Source organism: Narcine bancroftii, chromosome 4, assembly GCF_036971445.1.
Source record: "Narcine bancroftii isolate sNarBan1 chromosome 4, sNarBan1.hap1, whole genome shotgun sequence".
In the NCBI taxonomy this organism is placed as follows: domain Eukaryota; kingdom Metazoa; phylum Chordata; class Chondrichthyes; order Torpediniformes; family Narcinidae; genus Narcine; species Narcine bancroftii.
Window position 1 is genome coordinate 296,512,696 of NC_091472.1, and position 21,641 is coordinate 296,534,336.

Below are 21,641 nucleotides of genomic sequence, written 5' to 3' on the forward strand. Positions count from 1 at the left end.
TTGCCGCAGTTGGTTGTTGAGCCCAGGTCATTGGGTGTATTTGAGGCAGAGATTGATCGGTTCTCGGTTAACCAGGCATCAAAGGTTATGGGGAGAAGACCGGGCAATGGGGTGAGTGGGAAAATGGATCAGCTCATGATTAAATGGCGGGGCAGACTCAATGGGCTGAATAACCTATCTCTGGTCCTTCGTCATATGGAATTGTAACCTGGGGTACTGAGCTAATATTCCAGAAACCAGTGTTCAAATTTCATCATGGTATCTGGGAATTTAAGTTCAGTTAATAATTTGCAATATAAAATTAGTTATTAATGATGATAAATACAAAAATACCATTAGTCATAGTCTGCTTCCTCGGGTAAAAATGTCACATATTAGTGGAAGTGTGCTTAAGGTGGGAGGGGTAAATTTTAAAACAGATGTGGGGCAAGTTGGTTTCTTTCATTTATCACTGCACAGAGTGGTGGGTGCTTGGAATGGGCTGCCGAAAGTTATGGTGGAAGCGGATTCACCAATTCAGTTTATCATCCACCTGGATAGACACACAAAAATACTGAATGAAGGGATATGGATCATAAACAAGCAGTTTAATTTGATTTTAAAAAACATAAATGCTGGAGGAAGTCAGTTGGTCTTGCAGCGTCAATAGGAGGTAAAGAGATATTTAGCTTGATATCATACTTGGCACAATTTACCACTGAATAAAAAAACAAATATACTACAAGGTAAATGCCAAATGTTAACTACCCAACTAAACAAAATTCTAATGAAACAAATCAATCCAAAAGCCTCAAAATTTAGCCCATGTACCAAAATTCCATTTCATATTCTTTCGAAGCAGTGCTCTGTACAAATTGACTGTTACTCTTTTAATGCTCTCGTGTTTCATATGCTACATATACATATACTGTATCCTGTGTCTGTCTCAAATACTATCCACAACAGCCACTTGGAGGCTGGGTGAGGCTCTTTATTCGTGATACATTTCAACTATTTCCAATAAAAGTTCAGTTGTATTTAAATCCTTTATTTTAATCACAAAACTTGTAACCATTTTCTTTAATATTCTCTAAAATGTCTATAAATAATGTTTTATGATAACGATCCATAATAACAAAGTATTCGCAGAAACACCCATGTAATTTTAAATGGTCAATAAAAAATGTGAGCTTTACTCACCCACACCGTCATGTTGTTCGGTACGCTCTAACCATACTGAATACGCACCCTTAACTCTCACGCACGCACTAACTGATCTACCATACACGTATCTACCGCGCCTGCACCTATCAAAGACTCGCACATGCACACAGGAATCAACATGGCCTCCCCAGCACGCACATTTATGCTCTTACAGTATGTTTACGTGCTTTTGTACCAAGCATCGGGGAACATTGTTTTGACGGGCTGTATTTGTACAATCAGATGATGATAAACTTGAAATTGATAATATATACCTACACACGCACACACATATAAAAACAATGCTAAATATAATCAAGAATCAGAAATTCATTCTGAAAAATATTAAATATTACACTTTATAAAAGTGAACAGTAAGGGCAGCTTAAAGGCCAGCGACCCCAAAATGGTGCTGGGAAGAAGGGCATTGTTATGAAGGAAAGCACCCTCATGCAAGAAACCTGCTTTTGTTATGTACGTTGTGACATCAGCCAAGGGGGGCCACGGCGGGAACAGTGCAAGTATAAAAGTCGGGCCTGAGTCCTAATAAAACTCAGAGCTTAACCTGACTACACTACATGTGTGAGTCTTCTTTCGAGTAGTGCACGGCTACAATGGATCAGAAATGGAAAGAGAATATTTCACCTACATGTGCACAATGGCTAAGCCTTGATTAAACATGGAACAAAACAGATATGCACTCTGATTCAAATATCAAATTCCAAATGATATGTGTTAATTTATGGACTACTATAATAACGTTAAGTGTTAGTATTGATTTGGAATTTTGGCACAGTGCTGTCTCTCTCCAAGATTATGCCCCTTGAATTTTTTTTTACTGTCAACCTTCAACCTTGCTTAGGGGAAGGGGTTTAGAATTTATCTTTTTGTTTTATTTTTTTCTTTTTTGTTAGGTTCTATTGTATCATGATCTTTGTGCTATTGTATTTCTGAATTTCTACAGGAGATCATTATTGTAACTTTTTTTAACTAGTTCTGTAGCACATGTAATTGCACTGTTCATTTGTTTTCTATTGAATAAATATCAATAAAAATATTTTAAAAAGAAAAAAGAAATGTTAACTGTCTCTCTCTTCACAGATTGTTCACCCGAGCATCTCCAGCATTTTTAATTTTCAGCATCTGCTGATTTGTTTCCTTTGTTTTTCAGATGCAAATCTGAACGACATTCTACCCTGATTCTCAGTTCTAGGCATCAGAAAAGATTGTCTGATCATTAAAAAGTAAAATAAACTAAATGTGACAGAGGGAAATTATAACAAATAGATGAAGATGATCTAATCATGCAAGACATACAATAACGTGCAATATTGTAGAGGATTGCTTACCTCTCATTTTGCTCTTATCTAACCACTGGAACAACAATAAATACCACAGGCAAGAGGTGGGTACAACGATTTTCTGAATACTGAGTTTTTCCCCTTGAAATCATAAAAATGGATTTTGGTACACTTACAAATAAGTATCAACATTTACCTGCTAAAATTAATTCTGCAATTTAAGAAAATAATAAATAACCATGACAGACAATTATTATGTATTTTGAAATACTAAACCAAACATGTAGGTGCTAAACTGGAGTGCCCAAAGATAGATAAGGGGGTCATGACACAAAAAACTTGCAGTTAATATTTGCAAGCTGCACATCAGTTTATTGCCGCTCGTTAATGTGAATTACTCCTGCATCTCGCCTGCTCAGACTGAGCTGTTAATTAGATATTCTCTGCATTTCACATGTTCATAACAGAGCCAAAACCAAAAGGAATTGGCACCAGTTCTAGCTAGATTGCATTGCTTAAAGCCTACTTGCATCTTGAGGGGCAAATTACCTTTCTTTGTTGAATCGCTGATAGCATGCAAAAGCTATGAAAATATGGGGTCAGTAGACTGAAGGATCAGTCGCATCTCGAAATGGATGCAAGTCGGAATTTTGCCTGCACGGATTTTAATCAAATCTTTGACGATAACAACTTAGAAGCTTCCTGAATTTGTCAATCATCCTTGGCGAATCTTTGCATATTCTAGTCCATGTTTACCTTGTTAGTGGGCGTCCCGGGGTCCCTGGTTCGTAGGCTGGGCACGGCCATCTTGTGCGTATGCGTGAATCTTCAGTTGGCGCATGCACAATAGGTTCGCATATTGGAGTTCAATTGGCGCATCCTCGAGTTAAATACCCAAAGGATATTGACTTTGTGTTCTTAACTCTCACACCTGCACCAACCGAACACCAATACTCGAACCACCGCACATGTGCACAGGAATCAAGATGGTCGTGCCAAGCCGACAGACCCCGCGTTGCCAACTAACAAGGTAAGTACACACATGTTGGCCCTTACATGCCCTCGATCCCTGTTATAGTTTGTCAAATACAACATAAACCACATAAATTTAATCTTTTTTTTAAATTTAAATCGGGTGTGCGAATGAACAAAAGTCGCATTGGTCGTAAGTCAGGGAGTACCTGTAATGGTCAAATTCTTGTCATGTCATGACATCATCTCCATAATTCCAGAGTTTCATAATGCTTAGAACAAATTTCTCCTCATCTCCATCTTAAGATTGGTGTAACTACGACTTCTGGTTTCAATTTCTGAACCTCTACCTCATTCCATTCTGTTCCCTTACCATAATCTTATCCTTGCACCTTTCACATTTAGATTCTTAAGAGGTGCAATTAGGCAAGCCAAGGATAGGAACCAGGCAGCAGAGATGTATTCACTCAGTTGCCACATTCAAACCAACAACCAAATTTTTTTTTTTGGTATACATGGAATAAACCAGCACTGGGATTTGCAGACAATAATGAGTGGCCAGAATCCTGCAACTTTACCAAGAATAGTGGAGGCACCAGTTCAGAGAGGAAGGGCAACCAAAAATCCCAATGCAGAGGAATTTGGTGGAGCAGGGTTACAGAAAGCAACTGATAGACATGCACACACACAACTTAAGTAACTGGGAAAATCTGCTGGTACGCACAAGCTCAATTTGAAGGATCCGAAAGCAGTTTGACACAGGGCTTTGCACTGACGACCAACTCTATCAGTAAGTTTGTCGACCCAATTAAAATGCAGCATCTGATTACTGGTGTCAGCTTCCATTGCAATATGAATATCAGGGCTGACGTTAACAGTGAAGGGAACTGTTCTTGTGGTGTATAGTTCAATTTTCCAAGTGCTGAGGTGCAAATTAGCGTTCAAAGAAATTTGAAAGATTATAAAGCAAGATTTGCTCCAAAAGTCTGCTGGGATTCCAAGTGAAGAACAGTCACTAAGGAGTGCAACTCCCCTGAGAAATTCAGCATTCGTCCTCTCACCTACCCCTCTGCCAGTACCTTCAGTCTTATGGCACGAACTGTTACCTGTAATTGCCTAGGACTGAATACACTGAAGATGGGCACAAGGGAATTTTTCTTTTCTTTTCTTTCTTTGGCTTGGCTTCGCAGACGAAAATTTATGGAGGGGTAAATGTCCACGTCAGCTGCAGGCTCGTTTGTGGCTGACAAGTCCGATGCGGGACAGGCAGACACAGTTGCAGCGGTTGCAGGGGAAAATTGGTTGGTTGGGGTTGGGTGTTGGGTTTTTCCTCCTTTGTCTTTTGTCAGTGAGGTGGGCTCTGCGGTCTTCTTCAAAGGAGGTTGCTGCCCGCTGAACTGTGAGGCGCCAAGATGCACGGTTTGAGGCGATATCAGCCCACTGGCGGTGGTCAATGTGGCAGGCACCAAGAGATTTCTTTAGGCAGTCATTGTACCTCTTCTTTGGTGCACCTCTGTCACGGTGGCCAGTGGAGAGCTCGCCATATAACATGATCTTGGGAAGGCGATGGTCCTCCATTCTGGAGACGTGACCTACCCAGCGCAGTTGGATCTTCAGCAGCGTGGATTCGATGCTGTCGGCCTCTGCAATCTTGAGTACTTCGATGTTAGGGATGAAGTCGCTCCAATGAATGTTGAGGATGGAGCGGAGACAATGCTGGTGGAAGCGTTCTAGGAGCCGTAGGTGATGCCGGTAGAGGACCCATGATTCGGAGCCGAACAGGAGTGTGGGTATGACAACGGCTCTGTATACGCTAATCTTTGTGAGGTTTTTTGTGTAGTTGTTTTTCCAGACTCTTTTGTGTAGTCTTCCAAAGGCGCTATTTGCCTTGGCGAGTCTGTTGTCTATCTCGTTGTCGATCCTTGCATCCGATGAAATGGTGCAGCCGAGATAAGTAAACTGGTTGACTGTTTTGAGTTTTGTGTGCCCGATGGAGATGTGGGGGGGCTGGTAGTCATGGTGGGGAGCTGGCTGATGGAGGACCTCAGTTTTCTTCAGGCTGACTTCCAGGCCAAACAATGATTAATATACTTTTATATGTGATATGACTTGATTTTATTTATAGCTGTTGTTCAGTATTTTTTAATTTGACATTTAGTTTTTGCATTACAGCCAAGCAGATAATACAGTGAGAGAGGGGAAGTTATAGTATTGTTTTTGGATACTGGTGGTGCAATGAGATTACCTTTTCTTTTTAAAATATTTTTTATAGAGTTTAACATATAAATCCTGCATACAAAGTCTCTAATAAAAATAACAAGTCATGTCATACACATATTACAAATTAATATAAATGTAAATCAAAAAAACCTATCCATATATGTTTATTTAACAATATTTCTTAAAAATAATTCTGGATGGAAACGAAGTAAACTACATTAGACAATCCATTAAACAAAGGGTAAAGAGATTAGTTTCTAAAATCAACAGTCCAGGCTACGTGACTCATTCATAGTGATACCATTAAATTTAAGAGTTGATGGTTAGGCACTATGACTACCTTATTGTCATTGTAATGTGGATTGTGGAGGGTCATGTGGTTGCTCTGTCTAGAACCTGGTGGGAATGTGGTTGTGGAGGGTCATGTGGTTGCTCTGTCTAGAACCTGGTGGGAATGTGGTTGTGGAGGGTCATGTGGTTGCTCTGTCTAGAACCTGGTGGGAATGTGGTTGTGGAGGGTCATGTGGTTGCTCTGTCTAGAACCTGGTGGGAATGTGGTTGTGGAGGGTCATGTGGTTGCTCTGTCTAGAACCTGGTGGGAATGTGGTTGTGGAGGGTCATGTGGTTGCTCTGTCTAGAACCTGGTGGGAATGTGGTTGTGGAGGGTCATGTGGTTGCTCTGTCTAGAACCTGGTGGGAATGTGGATTGTGGAGGGTCATGTGGTTGCTCTGTCTAGAACCTGGTGGGAATGTGGATTGTGGAGGGTCATGTGGTTGCTCTGTCTAGAACCTGGTGGGAATGTGGTTGTGGAGGGTCATGTGGTTGCTCTGTCTAGAACCTGGTGGGAATATGGTTGTGGAGGGTCATGTGGTTGCTCTGTCTAGAACCTGGTGGGAATGTGGATTGTGGAGGGTCATGTGGTTGCTCTGTCTAGAACCTGGTGGGAATGTGGATTGTGGAGGGTCATGTGGTTGCTCTGTCTAGAACCTGGTGGGAATGTGGATTGTGGAGGGTCATGTGGTTGCTCTGTCTAGAACCTGGTGGGAATGTGGTTGTGGAGGGTCATGTGGTTGCTCTGTCTAGAACCTGGTGGGAATGTGGTTGTGGAGGGTCATGTGGTTGCTCTGTCTAGAACCTGGTGGGAATGTGGATTGTGGAGGGTCATGTGGTTGCTCTGTCTAGAACCTGGTGGGAATGTGGATTGTGGAGGGTCATGTGGTTGCTCTGTCTAGAACCTGGTGGGAATGTGGATTGTGGAGGGTCATGTGGTTGCTCTGTCTAGAACCTGGTGGGAATGTGGTTGTGGAGGGTCATGTGGTTGCTCTGTCTAGAACCTGGTGGGAATGTGGTTGTGGAGGGTCATGTGGTTGCTCTGTCTAGAACCTGGTGGGAATGTGGTTGTGGAGGGTCATGTGGTTGCTCTGTCTAGAACCTGGTGGGAATGTGGATTGTGGAGGGTCATGTGGTTGCTCTGTCTAGAACCTGGTGGGAATGTGGTTGTGGAGGGTCATGTGGTTGCTCTGTCTAGAACCTGGTGGGAATGTGGATTGTGGAGGGTCATGTGGTTGCTCTGTCTAGAACCTGCTGGGAATGTGGTTGTGGAGGGTCATGTGGTTGCTCTGTCTAGAACCTGGTGGGAATGTGGATTGTGGAGGGTCATGTGGTTGCTCTGTCTAGAACCTGGTGGGAATGTGGTTGTGGAGGCTCACCTCAAGATTACCTGGACCAGCCCCTCTATTTTACTACACTGTAAAGTCTACCATGTGCAGTAGCTCTTTCACTTTTGCTCTTTGTCCCCTTTTGCTGTGGACAATGCTGAAGGAGTCATCGGAAAGGTGTGTACTACATTGCGATTGGGACTGTTGTATACTGTTGCAGTTGCAGAGAGCATCTCAGGCATGCCCACATTAGACAAGGAACAGTAGGTAGTGTATTGAAGCCCTTGGTTGTGATGTCTGTATAAACAGTTGCTAGTATCGGTTCTATCAAATCTGATATGACTGGGTTTGTACTGTGCATTTAAGAGTGTATGCAGGTATTGGTAGTGTTAAGTTCTATGTGACTGGTTGCACTGTGTAGTGTGATTGAGAACACTTGTGTGTGCTATCCCTGTTGCAATCCCCTTGCATGTGTTTCAATGAAGATTATTTCTGCATTCATCCTGGGTCTAGACCCACTATTCTATGAACCCACTGAACTTCTCCTTCCCACACAATTGACATTTGCACCAAAATTCTTACTTGCTGCAGTCTATATATATATATATATAAAAAAACTACAATAGGTTGCACAAATTGAATTAAAAATACAATAAATATAAAAGATAGATAGATAATAATAAATATTCAGTAATCCTAGTTCAAGAAATAAGTCATAGATTCGGACCAGTCCCTGATTAGAAAAACAACAATTGAGTCAGCACCAATCCTTGAGGCACACCACTAGTCACAGGCCTCCAGCTAGAGAGGCAATCATCCTCTACTACTCTCCAGCTTCTCCCATAAAGCTAATGTCGAATCCAGTTTACTATGTCATCAGGAACATCGAGCAACTGACCCTTCCTGATGAACCTCCCATGTGGGACCTTGTTAAAGGCCTTACTAAAGTCCATGTAGACAACATCCACAGCCTTTCCTTCATTACCTTTCCTGGTAACATCCTCAAAAATCTCTTAAAAGATTGTTTAAACATGATCTACCATACAGAAACCCATGTTGACTATTCTTAAACAGTCCACGACTTTCCAAATATTTGTATAGCTCATCTCTTGGAACCTTTTCTTTAAACAACAGAAAAATATGAGCTACCCTCAATCCTTAGGTAACTCACCCATAGCAAAGGACATTTTAAATATATCTTCCACAGTCCCTGCATTTTCTGTTAGTAGCCTCTCTCGGGATCTGAGGAAATACCTTGTCAGGCCGTCGGGATTTATCGCTTTTCATTCGCTTAAAGCAATGAACAGCAAGCTCCTGTTTGGATGATAGGCAAATTAAATTTGGTCCCGATCCTTCCTGAGATGAGAGTTGATTTGCTCAATAACCAAACTCTCATAGGTCTTCTTCAAGGTAGATGTAAGTGCCACTAACCAATAGTCATTGAGGCAGGTCATCCTGCTCTTCTTGGGCATTTGATTGAAGTAGTGAGATTTTGACAATATCTACAAAATCTCTGGCAGATGCAATCTCCTTCTGAAATCCTTTATCCCCTTCCTCTTTTATCTTGTAGCAGCTTGTCCGTTTTTTGACAGACTTTTACCTGTCCCACTTTTTTTCTGTAATCACCTCAAAATACTTATTCAAGCACTTCTGTCTGGAAGCGACTTTGTGCAGAAGCCTTTGGGATAGAAACAAATTTGTCAGCATCTGTCTGATCACTCCATGAATACTTCTGCCACACGCAAGAGTAATAGAAAGGAGTAATGTTGAAATGGTCAAAAGAATCGACTAGCAATCATACCATAGACAGTCAACGAATGGTTTAAATAGCAATGCTGAAGATAGTCCTTGGTGTTGCCGAACACTCTTCACCCATGTGAGGTTAAGAGGATGAGCCTGATTGAAGCCAAATGTGTCTTTTTTTTTTAAATTTTTTATTTTTCACACCATAAATCACAATAGCCATGATATACACTTTTTCTTTTTCACACATTTACAGTGACTTTTTCTCCCCCCCCCCTCCTCCCAAGCCATCCCCCCACCCCCCCCCCCCTCATCCATTTTAGGTATACAATCTAGGTTGCATTAATTCAGTCAGACAATGTTGTCATTCAACAAAAATACACCAGAAATTCTACAGAGTCCATTCTTTTCTTTCCTTCTCCTTCCATCAACTTAGGTAATGTTTGTCCCCGGTAGGTTTTCGCTATTGTATTTAATGTAAGGCTCCCATACTTGTTCGAATATTTCAATATTATTTCTTAAACTATATGTTATTTTTTCTAATGGAATACATTTATTCATTTCTATATACCATTGTTGTATTTTCAAATTATCTTCCAATTTCCAGGTTGACATAATACATTTTTTTTGCTACGGCTAGGGCTATCTTAACAAATCTTTTTTGTGCATCCTCCAAATCAATTCCAAATTCTTTGTTTTTTATGTTACTTAGGAGAAAGATCTTTGGATTCTTTGGTATATTGTTTTCTGTTATTTTATTTAATATCTGATTGAGATCATCCCAAAATTTTTCTACTCTCTCACATGTCCAGATTGCATGAATTGTTGTTCCCATTTCTTTTTTTTTTACATCGAAAACATCTATCAGATACTGTTGGGTCCCATTTATTTAACTTTTGCGGTGTAATGTATAGTCTGTGTAACCAATTATATTGTATCATACGTAGCCTCGTATTTATTGTATTTCTCATCGTTCCAGAACATAATTTCTCCCATGTTTCCTTTTTTATCTTTATATTTAAATCTTGTTCCCATTTTTGTTTAGTTTTACCATTTGTTTCCTCATTCTCCTTTTCTTGCAGTTTAATATACATATTTGTTATAAATCTTTTGATTAACATTGTATCTGTAATCACATATTCAAGGTTACTTCCCTCTGGTAAACTCAAATTGCTTCCTAATTTATCCTTCAAGTAGGATCTCAGTTGGTAATATGCCAGCACTGTATCTCCAGTTATATTGTACTTATCTCTAATTTGTTCAAAGGATAAGAATCTACTTCCTGAAAAACAATTTTCTATTCTTTTAATCCCTTTTTTTCCCCATTCTCTAAAGGAAAGGTTGTCTATTGTAAAAGGGAGTAACTTATTTTGCGTCAATATTAGTTTTGGTAATTGATAATTTGTTTTATTTCTTTCTACATGGATCTTCTTCCAAATATTGAGGAGATGATGTAATACTGGAGAAGTTCTATGTTGTACCAATTTTTCGTCCCATTTATATAATATGTGTTCAGGTATCTTTTCCCCTATTTTATCTAATTCTAATCTCGTCCAGTCTGGTTTTTCCCTTGTTTGATAAAAATCTGATAGATATCTTAATTGTGCGGCTCTATAATAATTTTTAAAGTTTGGCAATTGTAAGCCTCCTTGTTTATACCATTCTGTCAATTTATCTAGTGCTATCCTCGGTTTCCCCCCTCTCCATAAAAATTTCCTTATTATTTTCTTTAACTCTTTGAAGAATTTTTCTGTCAGTTGTATTGGCAGTGCCTGAAATAAGTATAATATCCTTGGAAAAATGTTCATTTTAATACAGTTTATCCTTCCTATCAGTGTTAGTGGTAGATTTTTCCAATGCTCTAAATCGTCCTGTAATTTTTTCATTAGTGGATTATAATTGAGTTTATATAATTGGCCTAGATTTTTGTTTATTTGTACACCTAGGTATCTTATTGCCTGCATTTGCCATCTGAATGGAGATTCCTTCTTAAATTTTGAGAAATCCGCATTATTCATAGGCATTGCTTCACTTTTATTTACGTCTATCTTGTAACCCGACACTTCTCCATATTCCTTAAATTTCTTATATAATTCTTTTATTGATAGTTCTGGTTCTGTTAAGTACACTATAACATCATCCGCAAATAGACTGATTTTATATTCCCTGTCTTTTATTTTTATTCCTTTTATATTATTATCTATTCTTATCAATTCTGCTAGTGGTTCTATAGCTAGCGCAAACAATAAAGGTGATAGTGGGCATCCCTGCCGCGTTGACCTGCTTAAGTTAAATTGCTTTGATACATGTCCATTTACTGTCACTTTCGCTAACGGTCCCTTATATAATGCTTTAATCCAATTAATATACTTCTCCGGTAAACTGAATTTTTGCAATACTTTGAACAAATAATTCCATTCTACTCTGTCGAAGGCCTTCTCTGCGTCTAAAGCAACTGCTACTGTAGGTGCTTTATTTCCTTCTACTGCATGAATTAAGTTAATAAATTTACAAATATTGTCTGTTGTGCGTCTTTTTTTGATAAATCCAGTTTGGTCTAAATTTACCATTAAGCCAAATGTGTCTTGATGTTTAATGTCACTAACTGGTCAGCTTGGATATTTCCAACAAACATTCAATGCCTTTCTTAACATGATACTAGGTATAATTTAGCTCACAAATACATAGAGATTTTGGAGATTAAAGAACATATTCAGCGTCCAAAATAAAATTAACCACTAGTGTATTTTATGCATATAATGGGCACTTTACGTGCATTTTTTTTTTTACAAACCAGGTACCCACCCTCACACGCTAAACGAGAATATTTTTACATGTTGAAAGAACACACACAATTTATAACGGGTGTAGGAAAGTCACACCTGCAATTTATAGCAAGCGTGGGAATGTTTTAGCGGCATTGAAATAATGCACACAATTTATAGCGGGCATGGGAAATTTTGATCTTGGCAATATCCTCTTGGTATTCCAAGGAACAGGATATTCTTAGGGAACTGCACCTTATCAAATGTTAATTGCCCAGACACATCCCCTGAGGGAAGAGATTAACGTATCAAAAGTGCCTCTGATCCGAGACAAGATTAGGGTGATTCTGCCCTATCAGTTTAATAATTGTCATTACATCAAATCAAACCATAACATTCTCAATTGCACTCTTTCAAGATAGGCTTTTGAAGAAAGGCTTTTTAAATCATTACAGAATTAAATCCAACTTAACTCTTGAAACCTGTCTTCAATCTACTTAATTGATTCCTCTCCAAAGCTTGTTAATATAAATTGTGGGAGGATATCATCTATATAATGGGCAATTGACACCTTTGGGGGATGTTGATTGGGTGTTAATTGCAGGAGATTAACTGTGACAGATAGTGGGACTATGGAATGTACTCATGTGCCAAGTAAATGCGAATTCCTCTTGTAAAGCAGAATGTAAGAATACTACACCCATGCGGTACATGAGTGTCCACACGATATGAAAATATTTTCACATTCAATTTATGATTTTCTATGCATTTGCATATTATAATGAGTGAAAATACAGTAATAATCTCCATTTCTTCCCTCTTTTTAATATTTTAAATGTACGTTTTATTTTGTTGGAAATGTGCAATAATTTTCTGTAAAATGACACAGCGCAGCACAAGAACAGGCCCTTTAGCTCATAATATTGGTGATTAATGTGATGCCCAAATTTAACTCAAACTCCACTGCTTGCACATGATGAAAAAAAACTTATATTCCTTGCATTTGCACACACTATTTGGAGCTTCTAAAACACTACTACTACTACAATAAATTTCATTGGCAAATAGTACACGACTTCTAACCACGTGGTAATGTCGATCGTTCATGTTCCTCCACTATATCGGTTCCAATTCATTGCTTTATGACGATGAGGGAAAAAGAAAAATCCATCTCAATCAGTTTGCACCCCTCAGCATTCTTACCGTCGCTAACACTGTATGAAAGAATGTAGAAGGGTAAGATGCCAAATGTTGAGGTGCATGTCATATATATTTTCTGTTAATTCATTCTCAGGTTGTGGCAACACTGACAGGACCACGATTGATTACCTACAATCAGTTTCCCTCGAGGTGAGTGGCAAGTTTTTGTGTTCAGTTGATGTGCGAAGATTCCTCAAATGGTGCTGACTTGTAAGATTTTTAGAGTGATTAATCAATGAAAAGCAAGTACTGATTATTCATCACCATAAGAAAATTGTTGTCTGAAGGTCACAAGAAACATCTTTCAAAACCAGGGTTAGAAGGATTTTCAAAATATTTAGGCCATGGTTAAAAAGGAACTGAAATGATAATTGACTCAGATTTGGCCTTTTTTTTAAATCACACAATATTCACACATGGCAGAAACTTGCGCTGTAGTATTTCTCATAATAATTTTAATTGACATTATATGGTCCTCCATTTACCCCCTCCATAAATCTTCGTCCGCGAAGCCAAGCCAAAGAAAAAAAGAAGAAAAGATATGGTCTGACCACATGATGGCTATTCACCTATCAAAGAGGACATGAGCACATAAAACATCAGCATTTTAAAAACTTGGTTGCAAAGGGAAAATTTATGTCTGATGTAATTGGCACTGCACAAGCTTAAATCACAGAACAGTTTTGCGTCAGAAAGCTGATTTCGATACCTTAATTACTTCCATGAGAAATGAGTCCAAGTGGTAAAGTAAATAATACATGATTTATGTTATTGTCCCCAGATCATTTTACAATAAGAGGCTAATATAGTGAAAAGTAAAGATGACTCACCCTTCTAATCTCACATCTGGAAGAGTTCTATTAAGTGCAATCATGTCACTAGCCATGAGATTAAACTGGTTAATTTTGAACAATTCGCTCATCTTCTCCTGATCTTCTTTGGGAATAAGGACAGCCTTTCCCATCTCACCTGGACCTTCCTGTGTTCTGGACATGGCAGCTGGAAACCGGAAACAGTGTCAGAGAATCAAATACTGGATCTTTAAATGCATAACAACACAGGCCTATAGATGTTGAAAAGACCAGCTGAGTTCCTCCAGCCTCCAGTGTTTTCACATAATCTAAATAAATAACTTTTAAAAATTCCTCCATATTGTTCACAACAATTGTTCATGTCAATTGCAATGTGTAATTTAAGAGAACATATACAGTGTTCAGATTTCAGCAAAATCTTGCATGACAAGCCATACTGTTGCTTGATTTTCAAGAGCATTACAAGAAAAGGGTGTCATAAATTAATAGTAATAAACAAGAGGAAAAAGCAAAGTTTAAAAAGGACTGTCAAAAATCTGAAATAAAAAAGCTAGGAAATTCAGCAAGTCAGACAGTATTTGTGGGGATACAATTAAAATTTCTGACTCTAGATCCTTTAGCAGAACTGAGAAAGGCAAGACATTGAAATGTGAAATAAACATTTTCAGTTCTAACAAGGTTCCCATGATCTGAAATATCAAGCATTGCTCTTTCTTGTTTGACCTGCCTAATTTTATCCAGCATTTTCAATACTAATAATACCAACCTGGAGATTGATGCAATTATTCAAATTTATTTGGGAATGTGCTTTCTTCATACATTTTTTGAAATAGTGTGGGGGGTGGGAATGGGAGTAAAATTGGCCAGGATAAACTGATTAAATTACATGGCTAATATTGAATTTCAGGGTTGAAGCTTCAGTTCATCAAATTCTGCAGTAACTCTACTGAAAGATTTACACAATCCCCTGCTTATCACAGGGCTCTTGCAGTGATGGGATGTCAGCTGATATTGAAAGTCCTGATGACACTCGGTGTAAGAACCTTTCACTTTCCAACATATGAATAAATAATGCAGATTCAAAAGAGAGTATTTAAAATGTAAAAGTGATAAATTAATTTTGAAATGTTTTATTAATTTTAAATATTCTGGAACAGACCAAGTTTTGAAAAGATGTGGTTAATGCCTCCTTTCCTTTACCATGTTTAAATCAAGTACAAAATTAATTTATAAGATACTGAGACCAAATATTTTCAGCAAACAGAAAATAATTTGGTAATACATTGAATACATACTTTCACTTCCCCTTGTGCAGTCCCCACTAATTTTAATTTTAATAGTCAGACAATTTATCTTCAGGCATAAGCATTTGCCAGATGATCATTCAAAATACTGCTCTGTAATTTTTTTACTTCAACCTCAAAGAGTAGGTTGTTGGTCTAACAACTCATCTGAAGGGTTCTTCCTTCCACCAACCTTGCAGTACTTCTCACAAGTTGAACTGGGCCCTTAGCACAGATTTTTGAGACCAAATCACAAATGAGATTTGAACCCCCAATCTTGTGACCCCCCCCCCATGGAAAGAATGCCAACTGAACAACAACTCCCTCCATCATCTCCAAAGGACAAAACATATCAACAGTCCCCATACTGAAAACAAGCAAAAAATGTCAAAGCTTTACAAATAAAAGGAAATACTGGAAATCCACAATACTTCCAACATGATCTTTATTTATTTCAGGTTTTATGCATCTGCTATACTTTGCTTGACACAGATGGCAAATTTGAGTACAAACACACCAAGGTGGTCTCAGAGTGCAACAGTGAATGATTATAAAATGTTTTTTTTAATCCAGTTAGCAAATCAAACGTGGTGTTGATTCCTTTAAATGTAATAAAACATCTACCAAATGGTGTCAGTTATTGAGCCTGGCAAATAAAATTTTTATTCACCCAAATTCAATACAGGTACAGTCAGAATTCACAGAACAAGTAGATCGATGGAATTGATGGAATGCACCATATTGTGTAAAATCAATGCATTGGAATTGCTTCAAGCTATTGAACAGAATCAAAACTGCAATTAATATCTATACACACTTTTAATTAAAATACCCCTTTTCACTTTGCATTCACAACAGCAGGGCCACCAATTGGAACAGAAAGTTGTTTTTATTTCAAAACAAATAAATTCCAAGATTCTGATAAATGATTTTCTTGGGACCAGTCAGGTATCAAATTGCTTCTTTCAAGAGCAGTTATTCTTGAAAAGGCCATTGGTTTCAGTATAACCAGGTGCAAGAAGAAGTGTGTTAAGATGAATCCCAAAAGATTGTCACTTTAAAACATGGTCTGAAAATTAAAATTTCAACTGAGATCGCTGCCAAACTGAATATAACTGTAAAAAAAAGCAATAATTTAAATAACATCAAAAGATGGTCTAAATATTTTAGAACTGAAGATAAAAGTGCAAATGAAAAATATCTTACTCTGATTTCTAAAAAGATCAATTAAACTTCTTAAACCAAATACATTCTCTCACGATTCCCTCAACATCCAAAATGTATTGAACTACACAATGAATAAATTAAATGGCTGAGCTTCCACAGCCGTCTGTAGAAATTTATTCTGAACAGACTAATCTTAAATTGTAATTTCTGGTTCTAAAACATGTTAGGGAAAACAGCCTACTTATGGGCCATGTTCATTCAATCTTTCCTCATGATGCAAACGCATAATCTCAGGAATCAGGCTCGAACATCTTTGCTTCGCTCCCTCTGTGGCAATTAATTTTGAATACTTCCATCATTCTCTGGTGCTCCAGGGAATAAAGTCCAAACCTATTCAGCCTTTCCATCTAAGTTAGCTCCTCAAGACCAAACAACATCCTTCTAAATTTTCTCTGCAATCTTTCAATCTTAATCGTAAGTTGTCTGTAAGTGTCCAAAACTTACAAATACTCTAAATTTGGTTTCACCAGTATCTTGTACAATTTCTCTATAACATTACAAATCCTGTGCTCAGTACTTTGATTTATGAAGGCTAATGTGACAAAAGCTTTATTTACGACCCTATCTACCAGTGATGCCACTTTCAAGCAATTAAAGGATATTTTGATGTATGTCGAGTCTTGAAACCCTCAAAAAGCACTCAAAAAAAATCAGTGGCCAACTTATACCAGATGCAAAAATGTGACCTTAAATTCAATTCAAAAACCCACTCAACATAAATTTGGTATATAAGACACCCGAAGAACCTCCCCACCTCCAGCACCACCACTCCCCGACACCTCTCCACCACCAGGCACCACCCATAACCCATCAGAAATTTTACAACTGTAGAGCTCGCAGTCCCCACTCCTGCCCGGGAGCTGACACGTAGCCGTTGACCCTGCACCAACCACACTTAGGCAGCGAGGTGACTTCTTTGATGCGGACAGCACCACACCCGATGTTGAGAATGGAGCTACCATCACCAATTCTGGCTGTAGCCGATGCTGAAGAGAGACCCAGCACAGTTTGGCATCTTCCCGGCCAGAAACAAAAGTTTTTATACTGTTTTTTTTTTAAAAAACTTGCTTGCTTAATTTACAGATTTGTTACTTGGCAATTGGGTTGTTAAGTTTGGGTTGATGCTGGGAGGCCCGGACACCAGTCTCCAGCACATTCCTTGCAGAAAATTGGGTGTTGGCATACGCCCAATATAGGACAAAACCATGAAAATGAGGCTGAAAATGGAGACCTGACTTATCTGAAGGTCGGCTTGCATACCAAAATATATGGTATGTGTCTGTACTCTCAGATCCCTCTATTCTACTACACTCCTGTGCCCTACCAGTTACCATGCAAGTCCAAACCTGGTTTGTTCTCCTGAAGGACCACACTTCATACCTGTCTGCATTAAATTCTATCTGCCATTATGCAGCCCATTTCTCCAACTGGTCAAGCTTTGAATGCCTTTGTCACTGTCCACTATAACCCAAATGAGTGTCATCTGAAAATTTGCTTATTCAATTTACCTCATTATCACCCAGATCATTAATACTGATGACAAACAATAATGAATGCAGCACCGATTCCTGAGGCAAACCACAATTCACAGATCTCCAGTCAGAAAGGGAATCATCTACCACCCTTTGGGTTTTTCTGCAAAGCCAATGTCTAACCCAATTTACTACCTCATCCTGAATACCAAGTGACTGTACCTTCTTCTTGACAACCTCCCACATAAGACACTGATAAAGGCCTGACTAACATGCAGTGCTTTTCCTTCATCTGGTAATTTTCTCAAAAAACTTTATAAAGTTGGTTAAACATGACTTACCATGCTCAAAGTTATATTGAGTTTCCCTGATCAGTCCCTGTCTATCTAAGTACTTGTATATCCGATCTCTTAGAAACCTTGTTCATTACTGATGTCAGGATCACCAAGATTAGATATTCTCCAATCCTCCAGCACCTCACCTTTCAAGTAACCCTGCTCAGGCCCCTGCAATTTTAACACCGGTCTCCTATCTGAACCTCCTATCTAACCCCATTTGTCTCAAAACAGCAAGCATCCCCCACACTCTTAACTGTACAAGGTCCATGATCTCACTGCTGTTTTGGCTCACTTCCATATCCCTTGTGCCCATCTCTTGAGTAAATACAGGTGCGAAAATTCCATTTCAGATTTTCCCCACCTCTTTTGGCTCCATACATAGATAACCACTCTGATCTTCAAGGGAAGAATCTTTCTTTGTGGAGTTTGGCTCTCCAAATATTTTGATATGAAGAATATTACAATTCTTTTATTGTTTATTGTGGTGTGTACAGTTATCTGTATTTTCTGATACATTTGATTTAATTTATTACAGAGAAAATAGAGAAAAAGTAAGTTTCTAACTTTTTTACTAGCTGGATGTACTCTACAGATTACGGAGGATTCTCCAGTTTAACTGGTTTAAGAGTCTTGCTTTCTTTGATCACAGATGCCACAGTTCCCCTGCAGAAGATGGTCAGCTACATGAAACACCAGAGAAGGGTGCTGTAGGGTGCTGTAGGGGTTCCTAACTGCCTTGTATTGTGCAGAACATGTTATGTATGAAACAGAAGTTATCTGTCCCAGATAACATTAATGAAGCTGGCCAATTTTCCAATATATCCAAACGAGTTTGTGTGCAGAGCAGCATATCCAGAATTAACCAGTGATGGCACTCATTTTATTTTGATGACCTGAGTGAACAAAGAGAAGGTGGAGGGACATATTGCACAACATCTCACTGACTGTGCATTGAAGCCTTCACTTTGAATACATTTCAAAGCTATTGCATGAATCTCTCATTTAAATGACAGATTGCCTAGCTCAGGGGCGGACAAACATTCCACTTAAAGCAATCCCTATGCCATAAGGTGCTCTGTGGTTAGTAAGGGATTGCTTAAGGTGGTATGTGAGTGGAAAGAAAAAGTTTGAAAACCACTGTTTTAATCGTACCCAATTGACTCATTATGTGCACGGTTTCATAACTCCAAAGGTAATGGACCAAAGATCATTTTTCTCAAGCAAAATATTTCAGTAACAATTAGGACTAGAGCAGTGATTCGCAACCTTCTCTTCCCACTCACATACCACCTTAAGCAATCCCTTACCAATCACAGAGCACTTATGGCATAGGGAATACTTAAGGTGGAATGTAAGGGTTTTTTTTTAAAAAGGTTGACCATCCCTGCTACCTCCTATTCAGAAGTACAAGTAAGTTAGCCAAACTTTCACAATGAAAATACATGTCTGGAGTTCTCAAGTTGCAACTTTTTGTTCAAAATTCTTCCTTAAAGACAGAAACGATAAAGCCTTAAACCCATTATTCTTGTCCATTGAGTACTATTCAATATTGTATTTGTAGAACAGAAAATGGGAGTTCAGTGGTTAAATTGGCAGACAAGGGATGCACTAAAAATTCAGAAATAAATTCAAACCCTACTGTTCTGAAATATTTAAATACAGCTAAATGAAAACAATGGTGTGAAAAGCCTTCTAGTTCACACATTTATCCCAGCCATGGTCACATTAAAAGTTAGAAGTGTCAGTCTAAGTCAATGATTTGATGAACTTCATTCAGATCAGGTGACTGGATTAGATGCTTTCACTTCAACTGCCTGTTCACTGACAAAGCCAGACCACTGCAGTCCTGCACATCCCGGAGATCAGCAGGGGGCTGCAGCCACCCACTCCTAATTCCAATTCAAATACCACATCAAATGAATAGATGAAGGAAAAAAACATGGACCCAGAATGAAGTGAAATATAGAAGTCCATCCTGTCCACCAGGAGCCCTTGCCTTCCTTTCCTTCCATTCGGATCGGAAGGGGACCACACTGGCGATCTCTTGCTGCTGGCCAGGACACTCACCTTCAGACCACCACCAATGCCAGGCCCTCATCATACTGCTGAGAGTAAGCCTTTGCATCAGTGGGCAGCCCCATCACCACCCTCCCAAAATTTGGTAGGGGAGCCGTACAGAAGCATCTATAACCTGAGACACTCACTATTTACAACGTAGCATGCAGATGGGGTTTGTTAAATCAACTGAAGTCTTATTTAAATGAAAAAGAATTCAGACAGTGCTCAAGAGGACAGGTAACTTCTTTTGAGGGAAATAATTTTTGAGGTTAATGACCATTCATCCGCGGGGGGGGGGGGTGGAGAGGGTCTTTAAACTGATGCTGCGTGATCTGATAAATCTTTTAACATATTCTGTTTCTGTGTCAAATTTCCTACATCTGCAGTTTTTTTTAAAATTTTTTCAAAATGGAGGAATTGGATATGATCTCATTCAGCTCAACGTCACTCACCATGGATTACCTTTGTTTACATTTGTTGGATTAATTGTACAGCAACACTCAATAGGGATTTAGAATACGTGGGTTTAATTGTGTTGTGGAACTAAATTTACCCTAGACAAAAAAAAGTCACCTGCCATGAAAGAACAGATTAATGCTATCAACAAATAGGAGGTGCCGCTGAAAATATTGCTGAACCATCGCATTCAAAGTTTATTAAAAATGATTTGATTAAACTTAAGAGCATCGGGATAAGAACAAAATAATCGATGCTGCTTTTAATGTAGAGTGGCATTGTTACTGTATTAAGATTTATGATGTAATTTAAAATAAAAACATTGGGGTTTTGATGCTAAAATATTGAATGTTAAGGATTTCCAGTGAGGATATGTTGATTCCCACATTCTTTAATAATAAATCAATATGGCTGTCAGGAATTGCCTGCCAAGATAGTCACAATTTGAGGGTATACTCTTAATGCTGCTCTCATAAGTACACACAGAAGGGCACGGCAGACTCTGGGCCAGGAAGCCAGAAAATGGTAGGCACACTAGAAGCCGATTCGAATCTGGGTTGGCGGGGGTGTAATAGCATCAGGCTAACTTCATGCGGCATGGCTGCTGTTACAGTGTTAGCAACTCAGGTATGAATCCGGTGCCGTAAGGAGCTTGCACATTCTCCCCGTGACTGCGTGGATTTTCCCTGGGTGTTCTGGTTTCCTCCCGCCCTCCAAAACATTTGGGGTAGTTGATGAATTTGTGGGTAATTGGGCAGTTTGAGTTTAAATGGCCAGAATCGGCTTCTACCATGCTGTATATTAAAAAAAAAGTTAAAATTAAAATGTTCTGGCCCACACACAACTCCCCAGTGTATGACATTAGCACAAAAACAACAAAATTCAGAATGAAATTCCTTCTCCATTTCATAAAACCACAAGAAGCTACAGAAGGAGACCACATGACCCATCAA

General features: G+C 38.8%; 1 protein-coding gene across 5 annotated transcripts in view; it reads right to left on the reverse strand.

The window, feature by feature from the left end:
- Nucleotides 1-21,641, reverse strand: part of galnt13 (polypeptide N-acetylgalactosaminyltransferase 13) — a 256,909-nt gene that overhangs the window by 181,601 nt on the left and 53,667 nt on the right. For 4 of the 5 annotated variants that reach the window (XR_011356763.1, XM_069935525.1, XM_069935524.1 and 1 more), the window contains exon 1: nucleotides 13,873-14,033. Coding sequence is in view for 4 of the 5 variants with exons in the window: in XM_069935525.1 (XP_069791626.1) it covers nucleotides 13,873-14,006 (134 nt within the window). In the remaining variant the exon portion in view is untranslated. Of the gene's footprint in view, nucleotides 1-13,872; nucleotides 14,042-21,641 lie in introns of those variants that run through there. The other variant, XM_069935526.1, reaches the window with a different exon arrangement.